Below are 25,305 nucleotides of genomic sequence, written 5' to 3' on the forward strand. Positions count from 1 at the left end.
GAGGAGTATTGCTATGATTAAGGCTGGAAGGAGCAATTCTGATCGCACTCTGTGGACAGATTCTAGATCCATACTCAGTAATAACTTGTTATTGCCCAGGGGATAAACTCAGCACTCCTTAGACCTCCAACCGACCCAGTGGTCGTGGAGGAAAAAATGAACATTTGTAACTTCAGTCATAGATTTGAATATCTAGATAGTTATCATGTAAAAAACTATGTCAAAACAGAGACTTTTATTTCTCATTCAGTAACTCTAAACAAGAAATAAGTGAACTGTTCTAAAAATAGATGATTGGGGTCTTTCACTAAATACAGTTACTGTGAAAACAGATCTACTGGCTAAATCCCCATATTTCATGGGAAGGACAGAAGCATCAGATTATTTCAATGCTGTTAATACAATAAGAGGTCGGTTTTATATATTCTAGGTAATTAGGGAGAAAATATGTGAAAAATAAAATTTGTTATTGTGGAAAAGCAGAGTTTGAAGTTATAGATCACAAGTTATGATGTCAAAAAAAGTGATAATGAACAATAGCAGCAGTTGAACCCTCTGCTTTTTCTATCAGACAGAATTTGATGTTGATCACTTACAACATAACAGCATTTATGTTTCAAGATTAAAAATGTTTTGTCACAGAACGAAGACAGGAACAATTAATTTTTTTTCTTATAATTGCAGATTTTTTAAACTAACATTTCTGACAATTTCTATTAATTTTTTTTGCTTGCCAAATTAAATGTGCTTTTAAAGCAACTATGCTTACTATTAGAAAAATAGTACATTATTCACCCTGCCAACTGACAGTCTTCAGGCAAACTTCTGTTTGAGTTATATAAACTGAAAAATGTGGGGGAATATTAATAGAAATGGGCACTGAACTATGAATAGTGTAACATTTTCAGTTTTTGTCAATCATATTTAGGCTTGATCGTCTCTTTATTTTACTGGACACCGGTACAACACCAGTAACAAGAAAAGCAGCTGCACAGCAACTTGGGGAAGTAGTGAAACTGCATCCTCATGAACTGAATAATCTCTTATCTAAAGTAAGCATCTTTTTTTTTTTTCCCCCCCCTAGTATTTAATGGTCAGAATAAAACTAGTTTAAAGGAGTGTAGGTTCTGTGGGAAGAAGAAAAAGCATGGTAATCTTGTGTTCTCCAAAAGTAGGAGACTGAAGAAAACTAGGGGTCTGCTTCTGTTAAACCTGCTGATTTATCAGCTTTTGAAATTATTACAAAGTGAGGTTTCACTTTGCATTCTGTAATGATATTCATTGTTTGCTGTAAGTTCAGATTTTCCTCTATAGAGGAAAGCTCTTCTGCCTTACAAAGATTTCTGCTCTTGTCTTTACAAATTATTACTTGTGTGGTAAAGCATTAAAAATATAGGAGGCTGCATGTCTTTGAAAGGGCTGGGAAGTGGAAAGAGATTTCCATTAGTTTGAGACTTCAATCTGGCCAAATCCAGTAAAATCACTAAAAATAGTCTGTATCTGACTGCTGGATAAGGCTCAGTGATCTCAGTTCTGTTCTTATTGAACAGGTGCTCTCACCACAATTGATGGTATCAGAGCGGCCAAGTAACTGAGAATATCAAACTACTTTCAGAGAAAGAAATAGTTTTTCCAGATTTGTGACATAGTGATAAATTAGTTTAGAAGAGTGTATATTGCTTCAAGTGCCCCATGTTGTCTCTCTTCTTGGGTTAAATGACTTTAAAGTTTTAAGGTCTGTTAATCTCTTCTGAACATTTCCTTTTAGAAAACAACAAAACAAATTAAAACCAAAAAGTATATCGAGCCTTGTTCGCTAGCTGGAAGAAGTCAAGCTTGAGTTTGACTGATGGGAGTAAATATATCTTAAATTCTTAATGTCTGGCTCTGCCAGGAGTTCTACCAGGAAATGAGCAATATAGGGAAGGCTGCTGGCATTTCTTGGTTTGTTTCCTGTCCTTTGTTGTTGTTGTTTTGACTGCTGTCTTAATCCATAGCATCTTTTAAAAGTAAGTGTGTTTTAATAGAGCGTAACAGCTGATAGATTTTATGGAAGTACATTTTAAGCAAATATTTATTTACCTATTAATCTCTCCTTAAAGGTGTTAGTGTATTTAAGAAGTACGAACTGGGATACTCGTATTGCAGCTGGCCAGGCTGTTGAAGCAATAGTGAAAAATGTACCTGAGTGGAATCCAACTCCAAGATCAAAACAAGGTGCTCCTTAAACTAATTATGTATAACTCGTTGTTTATCTTATGCAAACTGACTTTTCAATGCAACTGTATCATTCTGTTTTTTTATGAGCATAGACTTTTTTATATTCATGTAAGTGGCACTGTTAGTAAACCTCTTTGGCTTTAGATGTTCACTTTCCGTTGTGCCTGACTTTTGTTTCTTCGAAGATTCCTATACTTCTGCTCTGTACCCTCATAAAACTTTTATAAATAAAAGGAATAACTAGTAAAATGATAAAATGTTTAGCCAAGCAACTTTGTCACGATATTTTGCAGGAACTCTTTTTCTTTGCTGTACCCTTGCTCAAAGCACCTTTCTGAGGGAGATGAAATGACAGCTTGCTCAATCTTGTTCTGTTTGTACTTGCTTTGCATCTGAAATTGTCACGTTAGGGATGTTAGTTTCTTTTATTGTCAAGTTTTGGACTTACTGTCAGTGATTTTGTCTAAACCTATTGGTACTGTCTATGTTCACAGCTTTGTGGCACAGGTTCCAGAAATTCACTGACTGTTTAAAGACAGACAAACACACACATACCCCCAAAGCAACGACAACAAAACTCTTAGCTGTTTTGAGGTGATCTTGTATTTGTTTCATTTAGTGCCTCCTGGTTCTGCTGATATAGAATTTGACAAGCAGGTTCTGCATTTGCCTTAATCCGCTGTCTTCATGGTTTTTGTAAAGCATCATATTTGCTCTCCTCTAGCAACTTCTCTTCATATTGAAGAGTTGCAGTCTCTTCAGCCTTTCCTCATGAGACAGCTGCTTTGTCTTTTAAATATCTTCATTTGTCTTTGTCTGTGCTGTTTCTTACTTGTCTTCCTTGAAATGCACAGAACTGCACACAGTCTGCCTGCATCTCTAGAATACTGATACACACAGTGACAAAATCATGTGCTTTGTCATGTCTTCAGTGTCCTTCCTGGTGATGCCCAGTACTTAGTTGGCTGTTCTGGCTTTGACTCCTCAATGAACTGGCGAATACAGAAAACTGTCAAAAGTCCCTACAAAATTTGTATTACATGTTAACTGCCAATTCAGAATTCAGTGTTGTGTAGGCATGGTTTAGGTTATTCATTTTGCACCTTATCTAGTCCTTTGCCCATTAGTCTGTTTTGAGAGTTTTCCTTGGATTTCCTAATGCTATTGTGACTTTGGGCTACCCAAGAGCTTGTTGTCGTCTCTGTGCTTGGAGAAGAGTTTGTAGTGAAATTTTTCCCATTGCTAAAGAGTGATAGAATTGGTTCCAAAACTGATCCCCAAGGGACTCCAAAGCTAACTTAGATCTTTAACCCTCTTTCAGTTTGTAGAAGGATGTTTTCCCCAGTTCTGTGCTAACTTGGTTCCTTTGATTTATTTTTCTTCTGTGAAACCATGTCAAAAGCTTATAAATGTCCACTGGATGCCCTCTATCCATTTGCTGGAGAAGGACATTGATAATCAAGTTAATAAAAGGTGTTTGAATTTTTTCAGGAACCATTCTGACTCTTTCCCAGTAAATCATATTTTTTCCATATACTTAATAATTTAATTATAGAAATGTAGAATAGTTTGGATTGGAAAGGATCTTAAAGATCATCTAGTTCCACTCCCTGTGGCACAGACAGGGACTTTACTATCAACCAAAGATAGAAGTTGATTTCACTTGTCTAGTTCCAAGAATTACTTCTAGCATGTGTTTTGCACGTGGATATTGGGCAACCTGTAAGTCTTAAGGTACAGTACCTCTTTCAAATGTGTTGTCCAATTCTTGCATATCTGCCTATCAGATGACTGATGAAACTGAAAAGGTAATAACGTGTGTTTGAGAAAAAGGTACCATTTAGCAAGGCTGACAGGCTATGCAGCCATTGTTTCTTTTATTTCAGTTAAACTGTTTGTAGTAGTCAAACACGTTTCACAGTGTCTGGTTGCATTTAGGTTCTTCAGCTTGCAACAATCACTTCTCTTTTTGTATATGTGTAATAAAGTGTAGGTGATGTTTATTTTGTGTGATGTTTTGTGCACTTTGACTCCTTCTGCTGTAAATGAACAAACTTTCATAAATGAGATGAAACACAGCAAACTAAATGCTGTAATTCTTGTAGGCAACAACTGTATTTGTACTCCCATTTCTAATTCAGGATGTGAGTGTGCTGGTTTAAGTGGGAATAGCCAAATCTATTTGGATACTAAGCTACATGTGACTAGGAGCCACAAAACATGCTAATGTTTGCATGTTGAGGAGAGGGAATATTTTGGAAGTGAATTCATAACCAGGAAATAAGAACTCCTTGTGAAGAACAAATATGTTCTGTATCAGTGTTGAACTGCACTGTACCTGAAGTTGGATTTGAGAAGAGCTCATAGTTGTCTTCAGCAGCCTTAGTTAGCTGACTTTTTCCCATACCTGTTAAGACTACTCTCCAGCTTCCCTACCAGGGATGCTTGGCTGTCAGGAATATGCTATAGTGTTGGTGAGGTACTTGATAGAACTATGTGAGTCATATGCAGTTCAAACTGTAAATTGACTGTATATGTACAGAGAAGGCCTAGTGTTAATGTCAAAAGTTTAAAAAAGCTGAATTTATCAAGGGAAAAACTTTTAAATTTTTTTTCTACTCAGTTAGGCACATTGAGTCACCTAAGACAAAGTCTGTCTCTGTGAAAAGCAAGCCTTTGCACTTCATGAATCAAAATGCTGTATGTCTGATTCTTTTGGAGGAGAGAAATTATTCTATGCTCTTGCTTAATCTTCTGCCAGAATTTTGAACAAAAATTTCATCATATTGTCCTTAATATTTTTATTTTCTACCTAGAACCAGGCTCAGAAAGTCCTATGGAAGATTCCCCTTCAACAGATCGGTTGCGTTTTGACAGATTTGATATCTGTCGGTTGTTAAAACATGGTGCATCTCTTCTTGGATCTGCTGGTGCAGAATTTGAAGTCCAAGATGATAAATCAGGTATATCTTTATCTTTTACTTGCAGACAAGAGAACTTACTAATTTGCAAAAGTTTGTTGTGGCAGTTTTATGAGTCTAACCATCCATGGATTCTCAGAATGCTAGGAAATAACAAAAGAAAATATTCCCCAACATAAGTGGTTTGCATTACCTTTTTCAAGTTAAACAGGTTTTTTTGGGGGGGTGTATTGTCTGTTTGTTTTCTCCCTTAACAGAATTATGATGTGTACAGAGTGAAGAGAGTGGAAACCTGAAAGAGAGCAGAATAAACAGTATTAAGGCTTCTTTATAGTTTCTGTAGACTTTATTAAGAGGGGCAGGAATTATCACCACTTCATTTAAACAGTGTTCCCAAATAGAGAAGTAGAATGCAGCTTATTTAAAAGCTTGAAGGTTTCAAGTATAGAAAGATTGCATGAAAAATGCTGTGACAAGACTGTTGAAGTTGGAAGGTCAAATACCAGTGCCTGTGTGATGTCTTTTGTTTCAAGTGACTTGTCTAATTTTTGTTACTTTTTAGTTGAGGCTTGGTTTATATCAGTGTAATGACATTGAATTATTTTAATCTAAGCTACTTCTTTGCTATTACTGTACTTCCCTACTCTAATTCCAGTTCAGTGATGCTATAGATAAGGATCTGACTGCATAGCCCTGATTCCTTTATTCTCTGTGTATTGAAGGGTTCTGTGCAGTGTACGCTGAAGATCAGTAGCTCAGCAAGGAGCAGAACCTATGGCTGCTGAAACTTGAGCAGTGTCCTCTCTCTTAAGCCTGGCTGCTGATTTATTGCTTGCCATCTTTTATGCTAGATTAATAAGGTGTTGTACAAGGTTCCTCTCTTCTAATGAAACCCAATACTTTAGTCCATAGAAATCTGATATTTATCCCAGTGTCATATGATTGCACATAAATAACTTTGAGAATGAAAATAAATAAAAATATAATATAGCAAAAATAAGAAAATGAAACAAACTTTAGTTGCTACTTTAACTCGTGAGAAAATGCTTTCTCTTCTTTGTTTTGTAGCAGTTTCCCTTTTCAAGTAAGATGATATGAATGGATGTAAAGTAACTTAAATAATCTTTAGAATTAGCAGTCTGGCAATTTTTCCTAAGCTGATTTTATGAAAGGAAAAATATTTTGTAGAGAATGGAAGCTGTTTGTATTTGCCTCTCAGCTAAATGCAATGTAACAAACCTATTGGTATAGATATAATTAACTATTAATTACTGCTCAACCTGGTGTATACCCCAAAATTGTGCCAATATTGGTCATCTACTTGCATGTTTATGTGCTAATACTTGACCAAAAAACCCCACAAACTAGTCTCCTGACTGGTTCCTGTACTGTGCATGTGAAGTCTGACAACCCTACGAGCTACAAGTTTTGGTTTACTTGGAGGGTTTATTCTACTCAAGTGCTAAAATCTTCTATTTTTTTTTATGTAGACAGATATAGGTGCTCCTGAAGTCTAGGTGTTTGGTAACTAGTGTTGAAGCTTCACAACGTTATTGAGGTAGCTTCTGTTAACTTCCGAAATTAAACTTGCTTAATACAGAAGAAGATGGGAGCATAAGCATGATTTTCATAGGGTGCTGAAGCCTGTTTACAATCTTATCCTCAATCTACATTGCCATCAGAAGTTAGCTTGGGCAGAAGGAGACACCTGTGTCTAGTGCATTTTACAGGGAGGAATGTTTCTGCAGAAAATGGGTTCATATTCAAGCTAGCTCAATACAGGGTATTGGATTAAATATCATTTGAGGGGTTTTATAGGTGGTTATTTCTTAGGTCTGTGTTTCCCAACAGAAGATAAAAGTTTAAGAGGAAAAGAAACCTTTAAAAATAAACCAAAACCAAACTCATCACCAACCCTGAAAACACAGAGTGCCAAAAGTAACAGATCCCACAAGGATGCATGTGCTCAATAAAAAAGTGATAGTTCTTGAATCAGTCGTTGCTTTTATTTTTTTTTAGTGTGTTAACTTGTTCCTTTCAAAGTGCAATTTCTTGTCCAAGTCAAAACTTGGTTGTTTTTTAGGTTTTGGTGGTTGGGGTTTTTTTTGGTGGATTTTTTGGGGTTTTTTTCCTTATTTCTGTGGACCAAGTATAATTTAATGAATTTCAGGGACAATATTTTCTGCTTGAAAATTGATCAGTTTAAGTAGTAGTATAGTTAGAGTAGCAGGAAAGGTCTTCTGGGTATCAGCGTGATGTGTTTTAAGACACTGTATTAGCCAAATACAATTTAATTCTGTAAATTTTGGCTTATGTTGTATACCTTGAGCAAGTTTTCGGTAACGCATCTGTTTGGAAACCTGACACATCTTTCTTATAAAAACTTTTTTCCAGGTGAAATTGATCCTAAGGAGAGGATAGCGCGCCAGAGGAAACTGCTGCAAAAGAAACTTGGCTTGGATATGGGCGCTGCGATTGGAATGAATACTGAGGATCTGTTCAATGATGAAGATTTGGACTATTCTCCTTCTTCAGTTTTACTAGTAAACAAACAACCTGTAGGTAAAACCTTGGGCTCTTTGACTGCAAGGAATAATACAGTGGGTTGAACTTCTGTGGTTATAATACTTGTATTTTAAATATGGTTGACATCTAATATGGTATGCTTTGCCCTTCTGAATTCTTATGTCCCATAGTTGCCTGTTAGTATTATTTGATGTCAAACTGCCTCTCAGAGTTTGAAATGGAGGGTTGGGGAAGTTGAGACCAGTGTGGGTTTGAGAATTTTTCAGGACCTTCATTGAAAGAAGAATTGACAATGAATGACTTTTCTTTCAGACTCTTCAGGCTGCTGAGTTAATTGACTCAGAATTTCGAGCTGGTATGAGCAGTAGACAAAAGAATAAAGCCAAAAGAATGGCTAAGCTATTTGCAAAGCAAAGATCCAGAGATGCAGTGGAAGCTAATGAGAAGAGGTATAATAGTGAACTGGTTTGCTTTTATTTCAGTTAAGCTGGGATTGTGATTTATTTGTTGAGAAACTTCCTACAGTCTTTGCATCTTAATCTTTTATGTGCTAATTGGGCTGATGGTAAAAAACTTGTGTGCAGTATTTGTTCCATATGTTTTGAAGAGCTTCAGAGGCGTCTTGAAATAATGGGATGCTACAGTTGAAATTTGTGCTTTGTCCCTGTTATTAAATATGGCTTGAGAATAATGCATGAAAGTGGGGGTTTAAGATGATGTATCTTTAACTTTGTTTCAACTTTCTGATGTATGCTGTGTTCCTCACTAGTTTATAGTGGCATATTATTGTATCTACTGTGTTTATAAGCAGTGAACAAAATCAATGATTGCTGTGTTTCTGGAAAAATCTGGGAAGGATTGTCAATTTGGGACAGCATTCTGCTGTCTCCTCACTGAATTTTTTTTTCATGTAAACTTACCTATCTTGCGTATTTCAGTGTTAAACCTCTTTGTTTTGTATTCTTGCCACACATTATTGGATCTGAAGACTTCAGTTGTAGAAGTAATTACTTCCCCTAAAGCATACTTCCAGTTCATAAACTTATACTTATTCCTTCTCAGCAATGATAGCACTGATGGGGAACCAGAAGAAAAGAGAAAAAAAGTTGCAAATGTTGTCATCAACCAGCCTGCTACAGACTCAAAAACACTGGTAGAAAATGTTCAAGAAGAGGTATGATGTATTGTTCTGCTGTTAGCTGGAATAACCATTCAGTTTTTTAGCAAAGTAATTTGAAGCAAAATTCCTTTATAGTCCCAAATCCTTTAGTCAATTTAGCATTAAGAGAAATGGAATGAAGAATGTCATTGCTAGCTTACTTTTATAGATAATGAAGCAAGACAGCTTCAAACTGTGTTTACAGCACTGAGGAAGAAAACACATTTAATCCATTGGTAGCAGTTTGTGACCCAGATGAATGTGAGTAGGGTGGCTACAGGTGTCAGACCTGGATATTAAACTGTAAAACTGTGCTAAACACTTAGATGGTAGGATTACAGTTAGCCACAAATAATTTGATCTAAATGTTCATGTGCACTTTATTTAATCTTTGCCTTACTTTATTTAGGCTTAATTTAGAATTAAATTCTATCTTTAACAGTTGATGATTTAAACAATTACATTACTCTTAGAAAAACCTGCATTTGCTTCAATAGACTAAAAAGCTGACAATTTAAGAAATGCTAAACCAGAATACAAATGGTACACAGAAGTTTATTTCAGACTTTTATCTAGATTAGTCTGTATTCTCCAAAAATAAGAAATTTCTAGACATAGTTTAGTAATTAAATTTTTATTTGGGAAAAAATGATTGGAAAATTAATTTGAAAGATCAATGATAACTGCAGGCTGAACAGCTGCTGATTGCTGGCTGCCTTTCAGTTGCTTTGTGTATGTGATGATGTGAACTTACTAATGGTAATATAGTTTTCTTTCCACAACCACATCAGTTTCCTTGTAGGAAATTTTGGGATAGTGGATACGCTTCTGGTTTCCAAAAATGTAGAATGTGTTTTGAATAGGATACTGTTTATTACCAAATTAATTGACCCAATTTTATTATGCAGTGTGTTTGCAAAATGCAACTTGCATATTATGTTCTTTAAAGGCAAAGTTTGTAAATTTAAAGGATCACTGGGGAGGATAAGAAACTTTGCTTAATTTTCTACCTTAGCATGGTTCCTAAAGGAAGGGTGAGTTCCAGAACATTAAAATCAATTACCATAGAGAAGAGTTCACACTGCTAACAGAAACTGCATAAGCTTTTTAAGAGATCCAGTGCACTTAGCAAAGTTTCTGAGCTGTGAAAGAAGATTGTTTTTTCATTTCTGTCCAGTAATGAAGAAAAATACTTAAGCTTTTGGAAGTTTTTATATGCCATTTAAATACATGCAGATCATAAGTGTTCATCTGGTTCCTTTCTCTTTTAATCTCATACTTAAGAATTTTTTATGCATTTAGGCAAATGAATGGCCTCTGGAAAGCTTTTGTGAGGAGGTGTGCAATGACCTCTTCAACCCTTCCTGGGAGGTAAGACATACGTGCAGTATCTAAGGTGTAACTATAGATGAAAAAAAGGGCTTCAAGAGAAGTGCAAAAATTGTGTGTGTGGAACTTGAGTATTTTGCTAGATATCAAAAACTACTTCAACTGTAAATACAGATTACATAGCCAGGACAAATTGGCTTTTAGTGAACTTAAAGGGGAATTGAGAACAGATGTATAACGTATACTTGGGGGAAGTGGCAGAGATGTAAAGTAGTCACTGTAAGTGAGAATTATGGGAGTACTGAAATTCAAGCAAAATAAAAGCACATAAATCTATGGTCACAAAGATTAAGCAATTAAAAGAGACTTGGATTCATCAAAAGAACAGCATCATGTTTGTCTAATGCTAAGCTAGTACAAAAGGAAAAGGAATCAATCCTTTGGTAACTACAAAAACTATATATTTTGTTGCTTAGACCACCTCTATTCAAGATTCAAAACTGTTCTACTCACCCTTTTATTCAGTCTTTTTGCAATTTTCCACTTTGTTAGAAATTTCAGGCAAAAGTGTGAAGTAGCTGATAACAATCTTACTTCCTTGAGCAGAAGATAGAAATAACTGTTCTCACCTAACTTAATTTTCTTAAATTGATATTCTGAAAAGTTAAATGTTAACAGCAGCTCTAACATCCTTATGTATATCTGTAGCACAGTGTCAGTGATGTCAGTATGGGCAGAGTCAACTTGCTCTCAAACTTGAAAATAGAGATAGATCATATGCAGCCAGCACAATTGCTTTAGTCCCAGAAAAAGGATAATTCTGTTTGTGTGGCACATTGCTGCATCTGAGCTAATAAGCCTCACCTCATTTGAAAGCAGGCTGTTTGCAGTTGAAAGGCACATCCAGTTGTCATCTGGAATGCAGACATTCCAGTGGCTTTCTTAGTACGTTTGATATAGGGCACATACTTCTTAATTAAGGAAGTAAATCAGTACAGAATTGTTATTACTTTATGTTCTGGGTGAAAAATAGGTTAACCTACCTCAATTCATGTTTAAAATGTCTCTGGCAGCATCTTGCAATGTCTAGAGGCAGCCTGAGTGATTAGTCCAGGCTGCTTGCCTAGCTTGACAGATGAAATCAGGCAAGATGAATCCTACTACTGGTATTGCCTTTATACATTTGTCTCTTTTGTGTTTGCAGAAGCTGAGAACTTTACTAGCAAAGTCTACTTCTTTTGACTTGTAAAACTTAGCTCATAAGCCATCTCAGACCAAATAAATTATTGGTGCGTGAACAATTAGGATTTTAAGACTAGACTCTGGCTGGTTTTTATTGCCTTGCTTATACTTTTAACCAGCAACCACTGAGCTGTACATAGGGGATATATGTGCTACAAAATACAGAGTTTCAGTTGTTACTGTAATGAAATGAAATACAATAATTTTCTGCTAGCAACAAGCATGTATATGAAGTGTCCTTAAATAGAGTAAGTTCTGCTCTAATCTGTGTAAAGGTCTCTCAATGAAAACCTGGTTCAAAACTCTGCTTTTAAGACTTCATTATCCATTCAGTGGGCTTTTGAGAAGCCAATTACTAGTCCAGTTAAGTGTCAAAACCACCAAAAACAATAGTACACCGTTCTATTGGTCTTATGTTATTTCCAAAACTCTTCCTAGTTTGTTCAGCTGTTCATGTTTGGTGAGAACATGCAAGTGCCTATAATTGCTCTCACTTGTTCACTTACTTTCTAGTATTGAGTCAAGCAAGGCAGGTTTGTAAGCTCTGCAGAATAATAATAGTCAGAAATTTGTTCTGTGAACTCCACAATATTCAGTGAGGATCCAAACTCTGTTTAAAAATATAAAGAATTGTAGAGAAATATTTATATTGATTTGCTTTAACTTATAAACTTAAAAAAATCAGTAATACCTTCTAATTTCTGTTTTCTGAAAACTAGTGTCTTTGTAGTGAGGTAAAAGTAGATGAATGTTGGCTGTATTACTGCAAATATGATAATGTTAGGAAATAGAAGCAATTCTTAATTGGTTGATTTTGGACAGATGAACATGTAGGCAGTTATTAGATCAAATCATATACTTAAAAGTCTAGTACTATTTCAGCTGTAGTTGAAACGTCTCCATTAAGAATACAATAGTATTGTTTCAGTTATCTAACATGGCTATCTCCTGTTCCCTTGTATTTTAAAATTGGCTTTTCATTTCACTTTTCTAGGTTCGACATGGTGCAGGTACTGGACTGAGAGAGATCCTTAAAGCTCATGGTAAAAGTGGTGGTAAAATGGGAGATAGCTCTCTAGAGGAGGTAAGTTTCCAGTCATGTATACTCAATATGTTGCTTAAATGAAGTTTAGAAAACAGACTTCTTAAAATACTTAAACTTTGCAGCAAGTGAGTGACCTGGGGGAATATAAACCATGAGACTTGTCTGCTCAAAATTATCTGTTTGACATCACAATATGCACTAATGAAACATTCTTTTTAAAAGGCCTGTGCAGAAACCAATACTACTGTACTAGTATTAGTACTACTATACTACTGTATAAGTAACCTTAATATGTTGATTGTGTATAAAGTTATTAAACACTAGCTTCCATGCTAGAAAATACTGTTTTCAAGTCTTGGTAAAGCTGTGCTGAAACTAAATTGACAAGTTGATTATATAACTCTAGTGAAATCTTAGAGTGTCTCATTCTACTTGCTTGAACAGTAAGGTGACTCTGAATCTGCTTGCTTTGTTGTGAGAAAAAGTTTAGTGTTTTTAAAAGGAAAACAGTTTTTATAAAATAACCTGACAGTTACAGCGTATTTACTAATAGTGAATCTCATCCAGATTAATACTGATTTTGCTGTAAAAGCAGCTAGGAGAGCTTGTAGTTTAGAGTGGAAGATTGAGGAGATGTAAATCAGTCTATTTCAGCATATTTTGTACTTAGGGAAAGCAAAAGCTTCTATCTCTTCTTGCTTCCACGTGGGGTAGTATTTGTTCCATGGAGATTGCTGGGTAATAATAACGCAGGCTGCAATTATAAGATACTTTAAACCATTTCTTAACTATTTATGAAAAGGGTGAGTGTACTCCAGCTGTTGTGCATGCTGTATGCTGGGTATAATTCTTTGGCATGTATGGGAATATGAAATCCCTAATATGTACATTAAAATGACAGTTTTCAAGGGAAGTGGTGATCTAGTGTAGGCAGACAGTGGAGATGAGAAAGATGATGCCTGAGCAGTTGCTTTTATGGGGCTTTTACTCTGAGATTGAAAACTACGGAGCTATTGGTCTCTCACAGAGGCCAGAGCTTCAAGACAAGCTTGTTTTAAATTGCTTTGTTAAATCTGGAGCTGAAAAGCAACTTCCTTTCACTGGGTCTCCCACTGCTTTATAGTTTATTTATAAATATGCTTCAGACATATTAATTGACTTGCCTAGGATGAGTTGACATGGGTCAGTACAGGTTATCTGGATGACTTTACCTTAGTATGCTCTGTAGGAATAAAATTGTCTGTCCACCTTAACAAGGTGCTCTCTAGCTGTTGTGTTTTAACCCCAGCTGGCAACTAAGCACCACACAGCTGTTTGCTCACTCCACCCCATGGGCCCCTCTGCTGGGATGGGGAGGACAATCAGGAAAAGAGGAAACTCATGGGTTGAGAGAAAAACAACTTAATTGAAATAAAGTAAAATCTTATAATAGTACTAATGATAATAACAGTAATAATAATAATGGAAAGGAGAATTAAGTGGAAAGGTGAATTAAAACCCAAGAAAAACAAGTTCTGTACAATACAATTGCTCACCACCCACTGATTGATGCCCAGCCTGGCCCAAAGCACTGATCAGCCCCTTCTGGGTTACTCCCCCAGTTTATATTCTGGCCATGATGTTCTGTGGTGTGGAATATCGCTGTTCAGATCACCTGTCCTGGCTATGGTTGCTCCCTGCTTTTTGTAGATCTCCTCACTGGCAAAGCATGAGACTCTGACAAGTCCTTGACTTAGTATGACTTGGCAACAACCAAAACATCAGTGTTATCAACATTTTTCTAGTCCTTAATCCAAAGCACAGCACTGTACCAGCTACTGAGAAAAACCTAACTCTGTCCAAGTCAAAATCAGGACACCAGCCTTCCAGTAAAGGTATTATGTTTGTTAACCTGGTTGGTTTTGGTTATATTTTTATGGTGTTTGCAGTAACCCAGGTGAGCTGAATTAGTGCTGAGTACTTAGCCTTGACTGACTGTGCAAGGTGACTGTATTGAGTCAGTTTGAACATTTGTTGTATCTCTTACAAATTTTAGCTAAAGCAAGCATATCAGAAATGCTTTATGAACATAGTCAAGATGTTCAATTTTTTTCTCTTTTTACAGATGATTCAGCAGCATCAGGAGTGGCTAGAAGACTTGGTTATTAGACTTCTTTGTGTGTTTGCATTAGACCGATTTGGAGACTTCGTTTCAGATGAAGTAAGTTAAGTTTGAGAGGCAGATCAGCAGTCTTCTGCAGTAGAACACTAATAGCAGTACAGCACAGATAACACTGCCTTGTTACAGTGCTACTGCATGTGCCTGTTGTAACTACTCACAGATGCTTATTAAAAAGGAGCTGATATATAAATTTTACCTTGTTTGTGTAGCAGTTTGGTCATCTGACTCAGATTGATTTCTTTCTAAGTCAAATTTCATACAGAAGTATCTGTTTTATCATTTCCTTTTTCCTAGGTGGTAGCCCCAGTACGTGAGACTTGTGCTCAGACTTTGGGAGTAGTATTGAAACACATGAATGAGACTGGAGTTCATAAAACTGTGGATGTTCTCCTGAAGCTGCTTACACAGGAACAGTGGGAAGTGAGACATGGTGGTCTCCTAGGAATAAAGTATGCTTTGGCAGTACGTCAGGTAATAACCCTCTTGACAAATTGTAGAGACCTTTGGATCAAAAAACTCTGCTCCAGGTAGAGGATATGGCTGAACAGTAGATAGATATGATAAAACAAGTTTGCTTGCATTGCAGTCTCGTGGGTTATGAGATGTGTGACTGCACTTTTATATCCAGGCTGCAATTATGTAGTGAAGCTGTACTGTTGTAACTTGATAAGTTACTTGTACAGAACATTATAAATAGAGGCTGTGCTTGCCTAATTTTGATGATACTTTCACGTGTGAAGTAGCAGAGCTGAGTGCTACAAGAAGTTTAGTCTATTTGTGGTTGGTATTCTGCAAACACTGAGCTTTGAGCTGACGTTTGAGTTCATTCAAATTTATAACCTAGGTTTTTAACTTCATGAATGGTAACTTACAATACTTATAGTCTTGGATGGGTAGCTTCTATTTAAAACAAACAGATTAATTAACACAGAGTACATCTCAATTGTTTGGATCATTACATGCTTTTTAAGTTTAAAAATGCTTTTGATTTTTTTGCCAGGACATGATTAACACTTTATTGCCTAAAGTATTGCCTGCAATAATCGAAGGTCTGCAAGATCTGGATGATGATGTCCGAGCTGTTGCTGCAGCATCTTTAGTACCAGTAGTGGAAAGCCTGGTCCAGCTTCAGTCTCAGAAGGTGACTGAACTGTTTTCCTTAAGTTCTTATTGAAAAGTTCACTTTTGGTCAAAATGAAGAAAATAACGCTTAGAGGCAGCGCTGGATTTTTTCTTTTTTTATATCTAGTAATCTCTTGTTCTTATTTGTGTAGGTGCCTTTTATTCTTAATACCTTGTGGGATGCACTTCTGGAGCTGGATGACTTGACAGCTTCCACAAACAGTATCATGATCCTTCTTTCATCCCTTCTGACTTACCCTCAGGTCCGCAAATGCAGGTAACTTTTTAATTAGTATTGCTTCAGTATTGCATGCTTGAGTGTCCACTTATTTGCAAATTGTAATAATGAGTGTCTTTCAAATCATGTGCCAAGGAGATGCTTAATTTAAATCAATATTTTAATTTTACTCTTGTTTTTCCTTAAAGTGAAGGTTAGGACAGCGCTTCTATTTTCATTACATTTGTGAAATGCAGCAGAAGAATTAACAATGAGACATTGTTTATATGTGACTTCTTTACCTTCTCTCTCCATTCATCTTGGGTATTTTAGTAAAGGATATTGGCTCCACTCATATGGTGGTCCTGCCTACAAGGAGCAGACAAACTCCAAACAAGAGACCAAATTGTGTACATTAAAACACATGCACATACCTGTAGAACTTTGCTCTTGGAACAGTTCTGAAGAAAGCTACAAATGTGGAAATTCATATCAGTAGGACATCCAGTAATTCTGTGACTGGTTGAAGACAATGCCTAGTTCCTCTCTGTTTGGGACTCTGGCAAATTAAAGAAATTGCATCTTAGTATGTTAAATTTTTTATAATACACATGATAAACTCACCATGTAAAGTAGATGCTTTATGCATTTTCTCTCTCATCCTATATGATTGGCATTGCTGAAGCTGGTTTCAAATTATTTGTAAAGTCATAACTTTAGATACAACTTTAGGCCTAATAGTAAGTTCAAAACAGAAACAACCCTCCCTTTTTTTTCTGAACAGTTGAACAAAGGCCAAAGTATAATGGGTGATGGGAAAAACATGGTAAAAATACATGCTTGAATTGACTAGTTTTCTAGTCAGTGGGGTTTTTTTCTCCTGTAACTGTCTTTCCATCTCCCCTTCCTCTAGTATTCAGCAGTCACTCACAGTTCTGGTCCCACGTGTGTGGCCATTCTTGCACCACACTATATCTTCTGTGAGAAAAGCAGCTCTGGAAACGTTATTCACGCTCTTGTCTACCCAAGACCAGGTAAGAATTAGTTATTAGTGTTTTAATGTGATACCTATTGGAATATGCTTAGTCATATGATATCCTTGTTTCAGAGTTCTTCAACATGGTTGACTCCAATTCTGCAAGACATGTTGAGGCACATATTTCAATTTTGTATCTTGGAAAGCAACCAAGAAATTCTGGATCTTATTCACAAGGTATTTGCATGACTTACCACATAGGTATATAGTGTTTGTGTATCCTGCTCTTTCATATCCTCTGTGCAGATAAAAAATAGTGTGTTCATGTTAATTATTTTGTAATTGGCCTATGTGATGCTTTACTAGAGAGTGGATGAGAGATGGTTCCTACAGTTTATCAGCATATGTATGATTTTATGTAGACCCTGTAGAAATTCGTCATGATTTCCACTATGGTTCTTTCTTTCCCAAGGTATGGCTGGAACTGTTAAACAAGGCATCTGTACAGTATGTGGTTGCAGCTGCTTGTCCATGGATGGGAGCCTGGCTCTGCTTAATGATGCAGCCATCTCATTTGCCCATTGACTTAAACATGTTGCTAGAAGTAAAAACGAGATCAAAAGTAAGTGAAATGTGACCTCACTAACTGTTCTGAGGGAAGTACGAAATTACTTAGCTGTATATGAAAACACATTCTAAGGGTGTTAGAGGGGAGTGGTGATGCGTTTCTAGAACTCTAAATGTCAACTGTCTTACAAACCTTGATTTTGTAGAGCAAAAGAGTTCTTGTCAGGTTATCCATGAGAATAAAGTTCTGCCATGCAGTATGCTCTATGTGAATATTTCATAAAATCTTTATTTACATGGTTCCAAAGCCATCTGTTTGCAGGACTGAGCTACATTTGAAAGCATTGTGTTTTTTCTGAAAACATGCTGAAAGATGTTTCCTTTTTCTTTGTATTTACCAGCTATATGTTGAGTATTAGTCTTAATGTTATAGTCAAGGAATATAGCTTACATTTAACAGGACCATAGAATGCTAGTAGTGGAGAGGTGATTTGCAAGTATTAACAACTTTAAGAAGTCTCTTATCAAAGAAGTATCTGTCTTAGTCCAACTTTTACATGATATTGTGGTTATTGGGAGTGTTATGGAATATGAATTCATGTTTTCATTACAAGCATACTTACTTGCAGCCTCTCATTTTTTCCACAGGAAAAGGCAGGTGCTAAACTGCGTCAAGGTCAAACTCAGAATAAGGAAGTGATTCAGGAATATATTGCTGGGGCAGACAGCATTGCAGAAGATCCAGCAACGAGGGATTATGTTGTCATGCGTGCTCGGATGATGGCAGCAAAGTCAGTTTACTGAAAATATGAAAAAGATACTTAAAAGCAATGTATTTTTTTCATTATATATAACAACTTTTCCAAAATCTAATTATGTAGACTATTTTGGCATCCTAATTTTTAATCGTTAATTGCAGAGTAATTGTAACACTGAAGTGACTGTTCTTTTCCCTCTTGTCAGGTTGCTGGGAGCACTTTGTTGCTGCATTTGTGACCCAGGTGTAAATACTGTTACTCAAGAAATAAAGCCAGCTGAATCATTAGCTCAGCTCCTGCTCTTCCACTTGAATTCTAAATCTGCCTTGCAGAGGACTAGTGTTGCGTTAGTAATCTGTGAGTGGGCAGCCTTGCAAAAGGTAGGGTGTTTCTGCAGCAAAAATAAATCTTACTTACTATCTCAATCCACTGCTTGTCATGAGCTACTTAGCTGAAATAAGATTTCGGTTGATAAGCTAAAATGGTATTTATACATTTAAATACTAAAATCATTGTTCTTAGACAATGGAGGAATACAGTGCTCAGTAGCTAAATGCTAGCTGTCAGAATAATGAATAAGTAAATATGTTCACATTTTTTCTACAAATAAGTCTGTTCTCAAGATGTGTGTTATCCAAGGTCAGTCTTCCTTTTAAGGTGACTGTCTTTCCTCTATTCAGTATCATTTCTAGTGGCAGACTGAAGGTTTTGTTCCTAATCATTAATATTCTGAGTTATGAATGTTAATGGTCCCTCTGAAAACTGGATTTTTGTAGCTAGATTGAGCTGTTTAGCACCCAAAACTGAACAAAAGAAATTGTGATTACTCAGAATTGCAAACTGTCTTTTCCTGTTTCAGGAGTGTACAACTGTGGCTATTTGTGTGCAGCCTCGTTTACTTGGGGTCCTTTCTGAACATCTCTATTACGATGAAATTGCTGTTCCTTTTACCAGAATGCAAAATGAATGTAAACAACTCATCTCATTGTTAGCTGATGCACACATTGACATTGGAAACAGAGTAAACTGTAGTGTATTTACCATAGATCAAGCTAATGAGCTGGTAAGTACAGGCATGCCTGCCCTTCCTTCAAACCTATTCTTGTCTTGAAATACATCTTCCACATAATTATTACATAGACAATAACTTTCGGAAATAATGTGGTAACTTTACATATCTCATGTCAAAGGATGTGTATAGAAACTTACTATTTCCCTTGTGGTGTTTACAGTCTGACAAAAATCAAGTGCAGTGCAAGGTACATACTTAAGAGGAGAAAAAAGGGAGTGTTACCATTCCAGGTGTGGATTCACTATTGAAATCCACACAGAAGAAACCAAAGCAGGCTGGAACCCCTTCAAAACCACTGTCAAAAGACTAGTAAATAAACTGTAAATTCTAGACAACTTAGGCCCCTGCCTCTGACCTTTTAATCTCCTTTTAATGTCAAATCTTTCACAGGAAACAGTAGTCAACTGAGTGGGGAAGGATATGGAAAGCCCTGCAACTACTTTGTTGTGCTGATTTTTTTTTTTCTTAGATTTTTATCCCAGCCTCTTTCCTCAAAAGAGGATCGGCTTAGAAACAACTTGTTCATGCATGAGGCCTTGCACATCCTTTTTAGATTCTTGTATTCACATTCTCCTTTGCTTACCTGTCACCTGCTTATGTATTTCCAGAATATCTGGATAGAACTGGTAGATATGGGACAATCTAAACTTGGAGTACGTAAACTTCTCTTTGGGAATGTGGACTTGAAATTCTTATAAGATGCCTGATTTTTCCCTTTGAACTGCAGTTCAAGATTCCAGAAACTACATCTTGGAGCATTTCCTGTTATTTGCTGAAAAAATGGATATATTTGGTCAAGTGACTCATATTATACCATGAGAGGATATCCTGTTTTACAGTAAATGAAACAGATTTGTAATTATTTTTTTTCCCCTCTTCTTAGGTTACTTCTGTTTTCAATGAAGTGACATCATCCTTTACTTTGAATCCTAAAGTTCTACAGCAGTTGGACAGTAAGCGACAGCAGGTCCAAATGACTGTTACAGAAACAAATCAAGAATGGCAAGTGCTGCATCTGCGAGTGCACACATTTGCTGCATGTGCAGTTGTGAACTTGCAGCAACTTCCAGAAAAACTAAATCCTGTTATAAAACCCTTAATGGAAGCTATCAAAAAAGAAGAGAATACACTTGTACAAAACTATGTGGCTTCATGTATAGCAAAGTTGCTTCAGCAGTGTACGACAAGATCTCCCTGTCCCAACTCAAAGATTATAAAAAATCTCTGCAACTCCCTCTGTGTGGATCCACATCTTACTCCACTAGCAGCATGTCCTGCACAGCCTCAGAGTAGCCATGAAAACTCAAAAGGTATGACATCTAAGAGTGCCAGCATTCTTAAAATATGCCTGTGCTTATTTCTGAACTGTTAAAATGAATATTTGAGTGACTCTTGTTTTCAGTGATTTTAAAATGTCAGCAACTGAGTTTTTATTAGTAATGGTTTTATTTAGGTATTTTAAACTAAATTTGTATGCAACTAATGTGTATTATTTTCAGAACATACATGTATAAAAGACTTCAGTTCCAATTTTCATTGTCCACTTATGATCATACTTATATATGTTAAGAAGCTTTTCTTTGGAATTGAGTAAGTATGGGAATTAGAGTAGCCTGTTAAAAAAAGTGACTTGTGTTACATTCCATAGGCTAATAGTAAGATAAAAAAAGATGAGGATAGTGGTCAAAATGAACAAATAATTCTGTACGTGCAATGGTCATGGATTCATTAAATGGCTGTCCCGCACTGCAAATGTGTGCATTGAATGAAAAACACAAATTAAGATCTTAATAGTCTAAGATTCTCACTTGATGGATGGAAAAAGTTGGGCTTTTTTTGAAGTGCAATCATCAGGTGACTTACAGGTAGCTGTCACTTCTGCCAGTGTGTTAAACTGCAGCTTAAATTGTTGACAGCTGTTCTCCCTTCCTTTAGGGCCCAACTCTGATAAAGATGGGATGCAGCATACAGTTACTAAGCACAGGGGAATAATTACACTCTACAGACATCAGAAAGCTGCTTTTGCCATCACAAGTCGGCGAGGTCCTACTCCAAAAGCTCCAAAAGCCCCTATTGCCGATCTCCCCACAGGCAGCAGTGGAAGCATTCCTACAGAACTCGATGAGGTACACTTCAGAAGCTTGAATTTCCAACTTGACGGCCACTCCTCCCTTCTGTTACTTTGAATTCACTGGAATTGATATCACTATAACAGGGATGCCCAGGATCTCTTCACGAGAGAACTGAGCTGATATGAAGTTTTGTGATACAAGCAGCATGTTTGGTATTTTAAATCTTCAGTATGTCATTAAGAAAACTAATAACTCCTGAAACTTACATTTACTGCAGATTACAAATATCACTATAAATTCATACGAATAGATTTCCACAAACTGCTGTAATTGTGTCCTGTTACGCTTGCCGGTCACCTTGATGCATGCTGGATGCCTCTGAAGAATTTAAACCAGTAATTGAAATGTGACTGGCTTTAGAATGTGTGTGGAACTTCCACACTTAACTTAACTTAAAAAGTTTAGAATATTATATTAATTTAAAATCTGTATGTTTTGATAAGATCCTAGTCAAGACTGTGATTCCTAAACAGTGTTGTGGATTTTGTTCTTGATTTGTTACTGTTTTTTATCAATTCTGCTTTCCAAGGAGAGTGGAACAAAGAGCAGGGGTTTAATAACAAAGCAAGTATTGTTTTTAGTAAGTTTTGCTGCTGTTCTTGGTGTCACTGTATTGTCAATATCTGAGGTTCTGGAACTGGAACCAGTTGGAAAATATCATGCTGAAATGGACCTGTGTCAGCAAAAACCAAATTTCTACCTCTATAAAGAATAAAGTAACTAACTTGGGGAAAAAAAATCAGAATGTAGTGTCATAGGTATAAACCAAATTGAATGCCTATATAGTGGGAGCTTCCTTGAAAATAGTTATTTTTAACTGTGTCTGTCCTCACTGCTTTGATGAATTGCTTAATTCTAGGCTCAGAAACCTTACGTTGTACAGAGAAGAGGAGCTGAATTTGCCTTATCTACTATAGCTAAACACTTTGGTGCTGAAATGGCAACAGGATTGCCACATCTCTGGGATGCTATGGTTGGTTCATTACGGAACAACATTCACATAAATAATTTTGGTAACTACACTTCTGGTTTAAGCTGGGAGGGCAGGTAGGCTGGGGGGCAGTATGTCAGACTTAAACTGAACACCTTTTCTGTTTTTACCAGACCGGAAGTCATTACTGGAAAAAGGAGATGCTCCTGCCCAGGAGCTGGTCAATTCCTTGCAGGTTTTTGAAACAACAGCAGCTTCCATGGATACTCAGCTACATCCTCTGGTAATTAGCTTTTGTATGAAACACTTCAGTCTGTTCATTGCTACTGTTTTAAATTTTTGTTTTGTAAGGCTTCTTTTTAGATGTTGTTCTGTTTTGCTCAAATAGTCCCTCATTAGCCTGCCTGTTCTCAGAGTCCTTGATAAACTGAAGACTTAGCCTTCAGCAGTTAAGTTGTGCAGTTGTAAAGCTTTTTTTACCCTGTGTTCTGTAGAATATTAAATTCAGTATTTGTTTATGCAGGTTGTAGAATAAACCACAAAAGCAAACAGCTACCTACAATTTAGCCTTGGCCTATTCTTTTTTGGATGACATGTCCAAACACGATTGTTTCCGAAGTTTGAGTTATGATAATATTTATGCTGTTCTGTTGCATTGACATCAGCATCTTGGCTATGCTTTATTTTAATGCTGAATTTCCTAAAACTGGAGAACAGACTGATAATAGAATGCTTTCTCTTTGTAATGAAAGTATAGATAAAAATGTGGTTATTCTGCACTATGTGTTTGACTGAAATGATTTGTCTTACAATAGTCTGACGTAGTTTCTGTGGCTGGAGTGGGAGCAAAATGGTAGTGATAAAGAGAGTTTACTGCCTGACTACTGTGTAACAGGCTGAAGGTTGTCAGAAAGGCTGCCTGTGCAGGGAATGCAAAAATTGTGGGAAACTTTAGTTTACCCTCAATTAGATGAGATTTGATTATTTAAAAAATAATTTCCTTCTTTGAACTGGCTATTTCTACTCAGGAGAGAGATCCTGGAGTTAGAATGGTTCTGTGAAAGTATCAGCTGAATGTAAAGTACTGGTAAAAAAAAAAGTTAAAGAAATGGAGGAATAGTCATTCTTATGCCTGCATCTGAACACAGTTTTCAGTACTAGCCTATCTGCAGTACTGTATTTCAGAATAAGTATAGTAGCTCTGGAGAGGCATAGAGAAGGGCAACAGGATGGTAAAAATACTTGACAAGGCTCCCATGCAAGGAATAAGTAGGCCAGAATTCTGGAAAAGATGGGTAAAATGAATGGCTGTAGAATTCTGAGCAGATGGAGAAGATTCATGTGGAATTTTCTTACTTATTTTAATAAACTACTAAAATGATTTTGAGTGCATTTTGCATATGACATGGAAAGTCTTCCTTTAAGTGTATTTTATATGTATGCATATGTGTGGTGTGTAGTTATTGTGTAGATTAGTTTTGGGTGTTAATTCTGTATGCAGGTTTAAAAAAATCACAGAAAGTCAAGGAGGGTGGAATTGGTTCATCAAAGCTAATGTTTAGGGATCTTCACACTAGGAAAAACTTGAGCATCTGTTTGAGATACCTGATAAAGTGTATTTATACTGATGAAAAAGAAGACATATAGATACACACATACCCCACTGGGAAGATGCAGATTCCTTCTGAGTGTCTTTCTTGTCACACAGAATTAATGAGATTCCTAACATGAATAATTCATCAGCCTAACACAAATGGGATGAGTCTAGGACAAATCTGCTAGCTGGAAGGAATTCTTAAATCTGTGTCTGTATATAAGTGATAATTCTTTTTTTTTTATTAAAAAGTTCTGAGTACTTAGCACTGTATTTTCAGTGTGAAACACATCCTTGCCAACTAAGGGCTTCTTTAATTTTCATTTGGACTAAACTCCTAGCTCTTTTTTTACTGTGAATTTTAACTGCACTGGGGAGTAATACTTGTTCAAAGTTCAATTGCCTGTTTCTTCTGAAACTATTTTTTAGTTTTAAGCAGTTAGGTCTTGTTAAGGAACCACTTCAAGCATTCTTAAATGATTCTAAAAGACTGTTTAGGTAAAAAAAATTCACTAATTTGTTTATAATCCATATTAACCTTTTCCTTTCCACCCTTTTCTCTGTTCAGTTAATACAGCATTTGCCTCACCTTTACATGTGCCTTCAACATCCCAGCACTGCCGTGAGACACATGGCTTCCCGTTGTGTGGGTGTTATGAGCAAAATAGCTACCATGGAAACAATGAATATCTTTCTAGAGAAAGTTCTACCGTGGCTGGGAGCAATAGATGACAACACCAAACAAGAAGGTGCAATTGAAGCACTGGCATGTATCCTTGCTTGAGTATTCAGAAACGCAGAAACTTCTTTGCTATTGCTTAATTCGGCTGAACAAAAACTGTTGCCAGAAAAAAAGGGAGGAGGAATGAAATAAAATATTAAGCTGTTTTCCTCCTGTGAAATGAAACAGAATAAACTTTCATTTCCATTGCCTTTAATTTATCCATCAGATGAAGGTTTGGTTTCTCAAACCATGCAGTTCACTGGGCTAAATGTAATTGGGTAGATCAGATTTCACTGCTTCTGCATTGCTTTGTTACTAGAAATCTTATTCATCTGAATGTACAAATTAATGACTTTTCCCTATTGAGTGTGAAGTCTACTGGGTATATATTTGTCAGACAGTCCTGAACTGTTACAAACTATTTCCTTAATAACCAATTCAGGTGTAATGGAGCAGCTGGATGTTGGTATTGTTCCATACATTGTTCTTCTGGTGGTTCCAGTTCTGGGTAGAATGAGTGATCAGACAAACAGCGTACGTTTTATGGCTACTCAGTGCTTTGCAACATTAATTAGACTAATGCCTCTTGAGGTAAGCTCAAACTCCAAG

General features: G+C 36.4%; 1 protein-coding gene across 2 annotated transcripts in view; it reads left to right on the plus strand.

The window, feature by feature from the left end:
- Positions 1-25,305, plus strand: part of BTAF1 (B-TFIID TATA-box binding protein associated factor 1) — a 51,442-nt gene that overhangs the window by 15,730 nt on the left and 10,407 nt on the right. For both annotated transcript variants that reach the window (XM_027672197.1, XM_027672196.1), the window contains 24 exons: positions 929-1,052; positions 2,103-2,217; positions 5,037-5,183; positions 7,536-7,699; positions 7,980-8,116; positions 8,730-8,841; positions 10,129-10,197; positions 12,392-12,481; positions 14,547-14,642; positions 14,898-15,074; positions 15,604-15,744; positions 15,878-16,002; positions 16,856-16,976; positions 17,051-17,155; positions 17,391-17,540; positions 18,134-18,276; positions 18,449-18,623; positions 19,103-19,306; positions 20,199-20,625; positions 21,251-21,441; positions 22,307-22,460; positions 22,552-22,661; positions 24,541-24,742; positions 25,139-25,287. In XM_027672197.1, coding sequence (XP_027527998.1) covers positions 929-1,052; positions 2,103-2,217; positions 5,037-5,183; positions 7,536-7,699; positions 7,980-8,116; positions 8,730-8,841; positions 10,129-10,197; positions 12,392-12,481; positions 14,547-14,642; positions 14,898-15,074; positions 15,604-15,744; positions 15,878-16,002; positions 16,856-16,976; positions 17,051-17,155; positions 17,391-17,540; positions 18,134-18,276; positions 18,449-18,623; positions 19,103-19,306; positions 20,199-20,625; positions 21,251-21,441; positions 22,307-22,460; positions 22,552-22,661; positions 24,541-24,742; positions 25,139-25,287 — 3,628 coding nt within the window. The remainder of the gene's footprint in view (positions 1-928; positions 1,053-2,102; positions 2,218-5,036; positions 5,184-7,535; positions 7,700-7,979; positions 8,117-8,729; positions 8,842-10,128; positions 10,198-12,391; positions 12,482-14,546; positions 14,643-14,897; positions 15,075-15,603; positions 15,745-15,877; positions 16,003-16,855; positions 16,977-17,050; positions 17,156-17,390; positions 17,541-18,133; positions 18,277-18,448; positions 18,624-19,102; positions 19,307-20,198; positions 20,626-21,250; positions 21,442-22,306; positions 22,461-22,551; positions 22,662-24,540; positions 24,743-25,138; positions 25,288-25,305) is intronic.

The sequence above is a fragment of the Neopelma chrysocephalum genome, unplaced genomic scaffold (assembly GCF_003984885.1).
Source record: "Neopelma chrysocephalum unplaced genomic scaffold, ASM398488v2 Primary Assembly neopelma1_97390, whole genome shotgun sequence".
NCBI classification, from domain to species: Eukaryota; Metazoa; Chordata; class Aves; order Passeriformes; family Pipridae; genus Neopelma; species Neopelma chrysocephalum.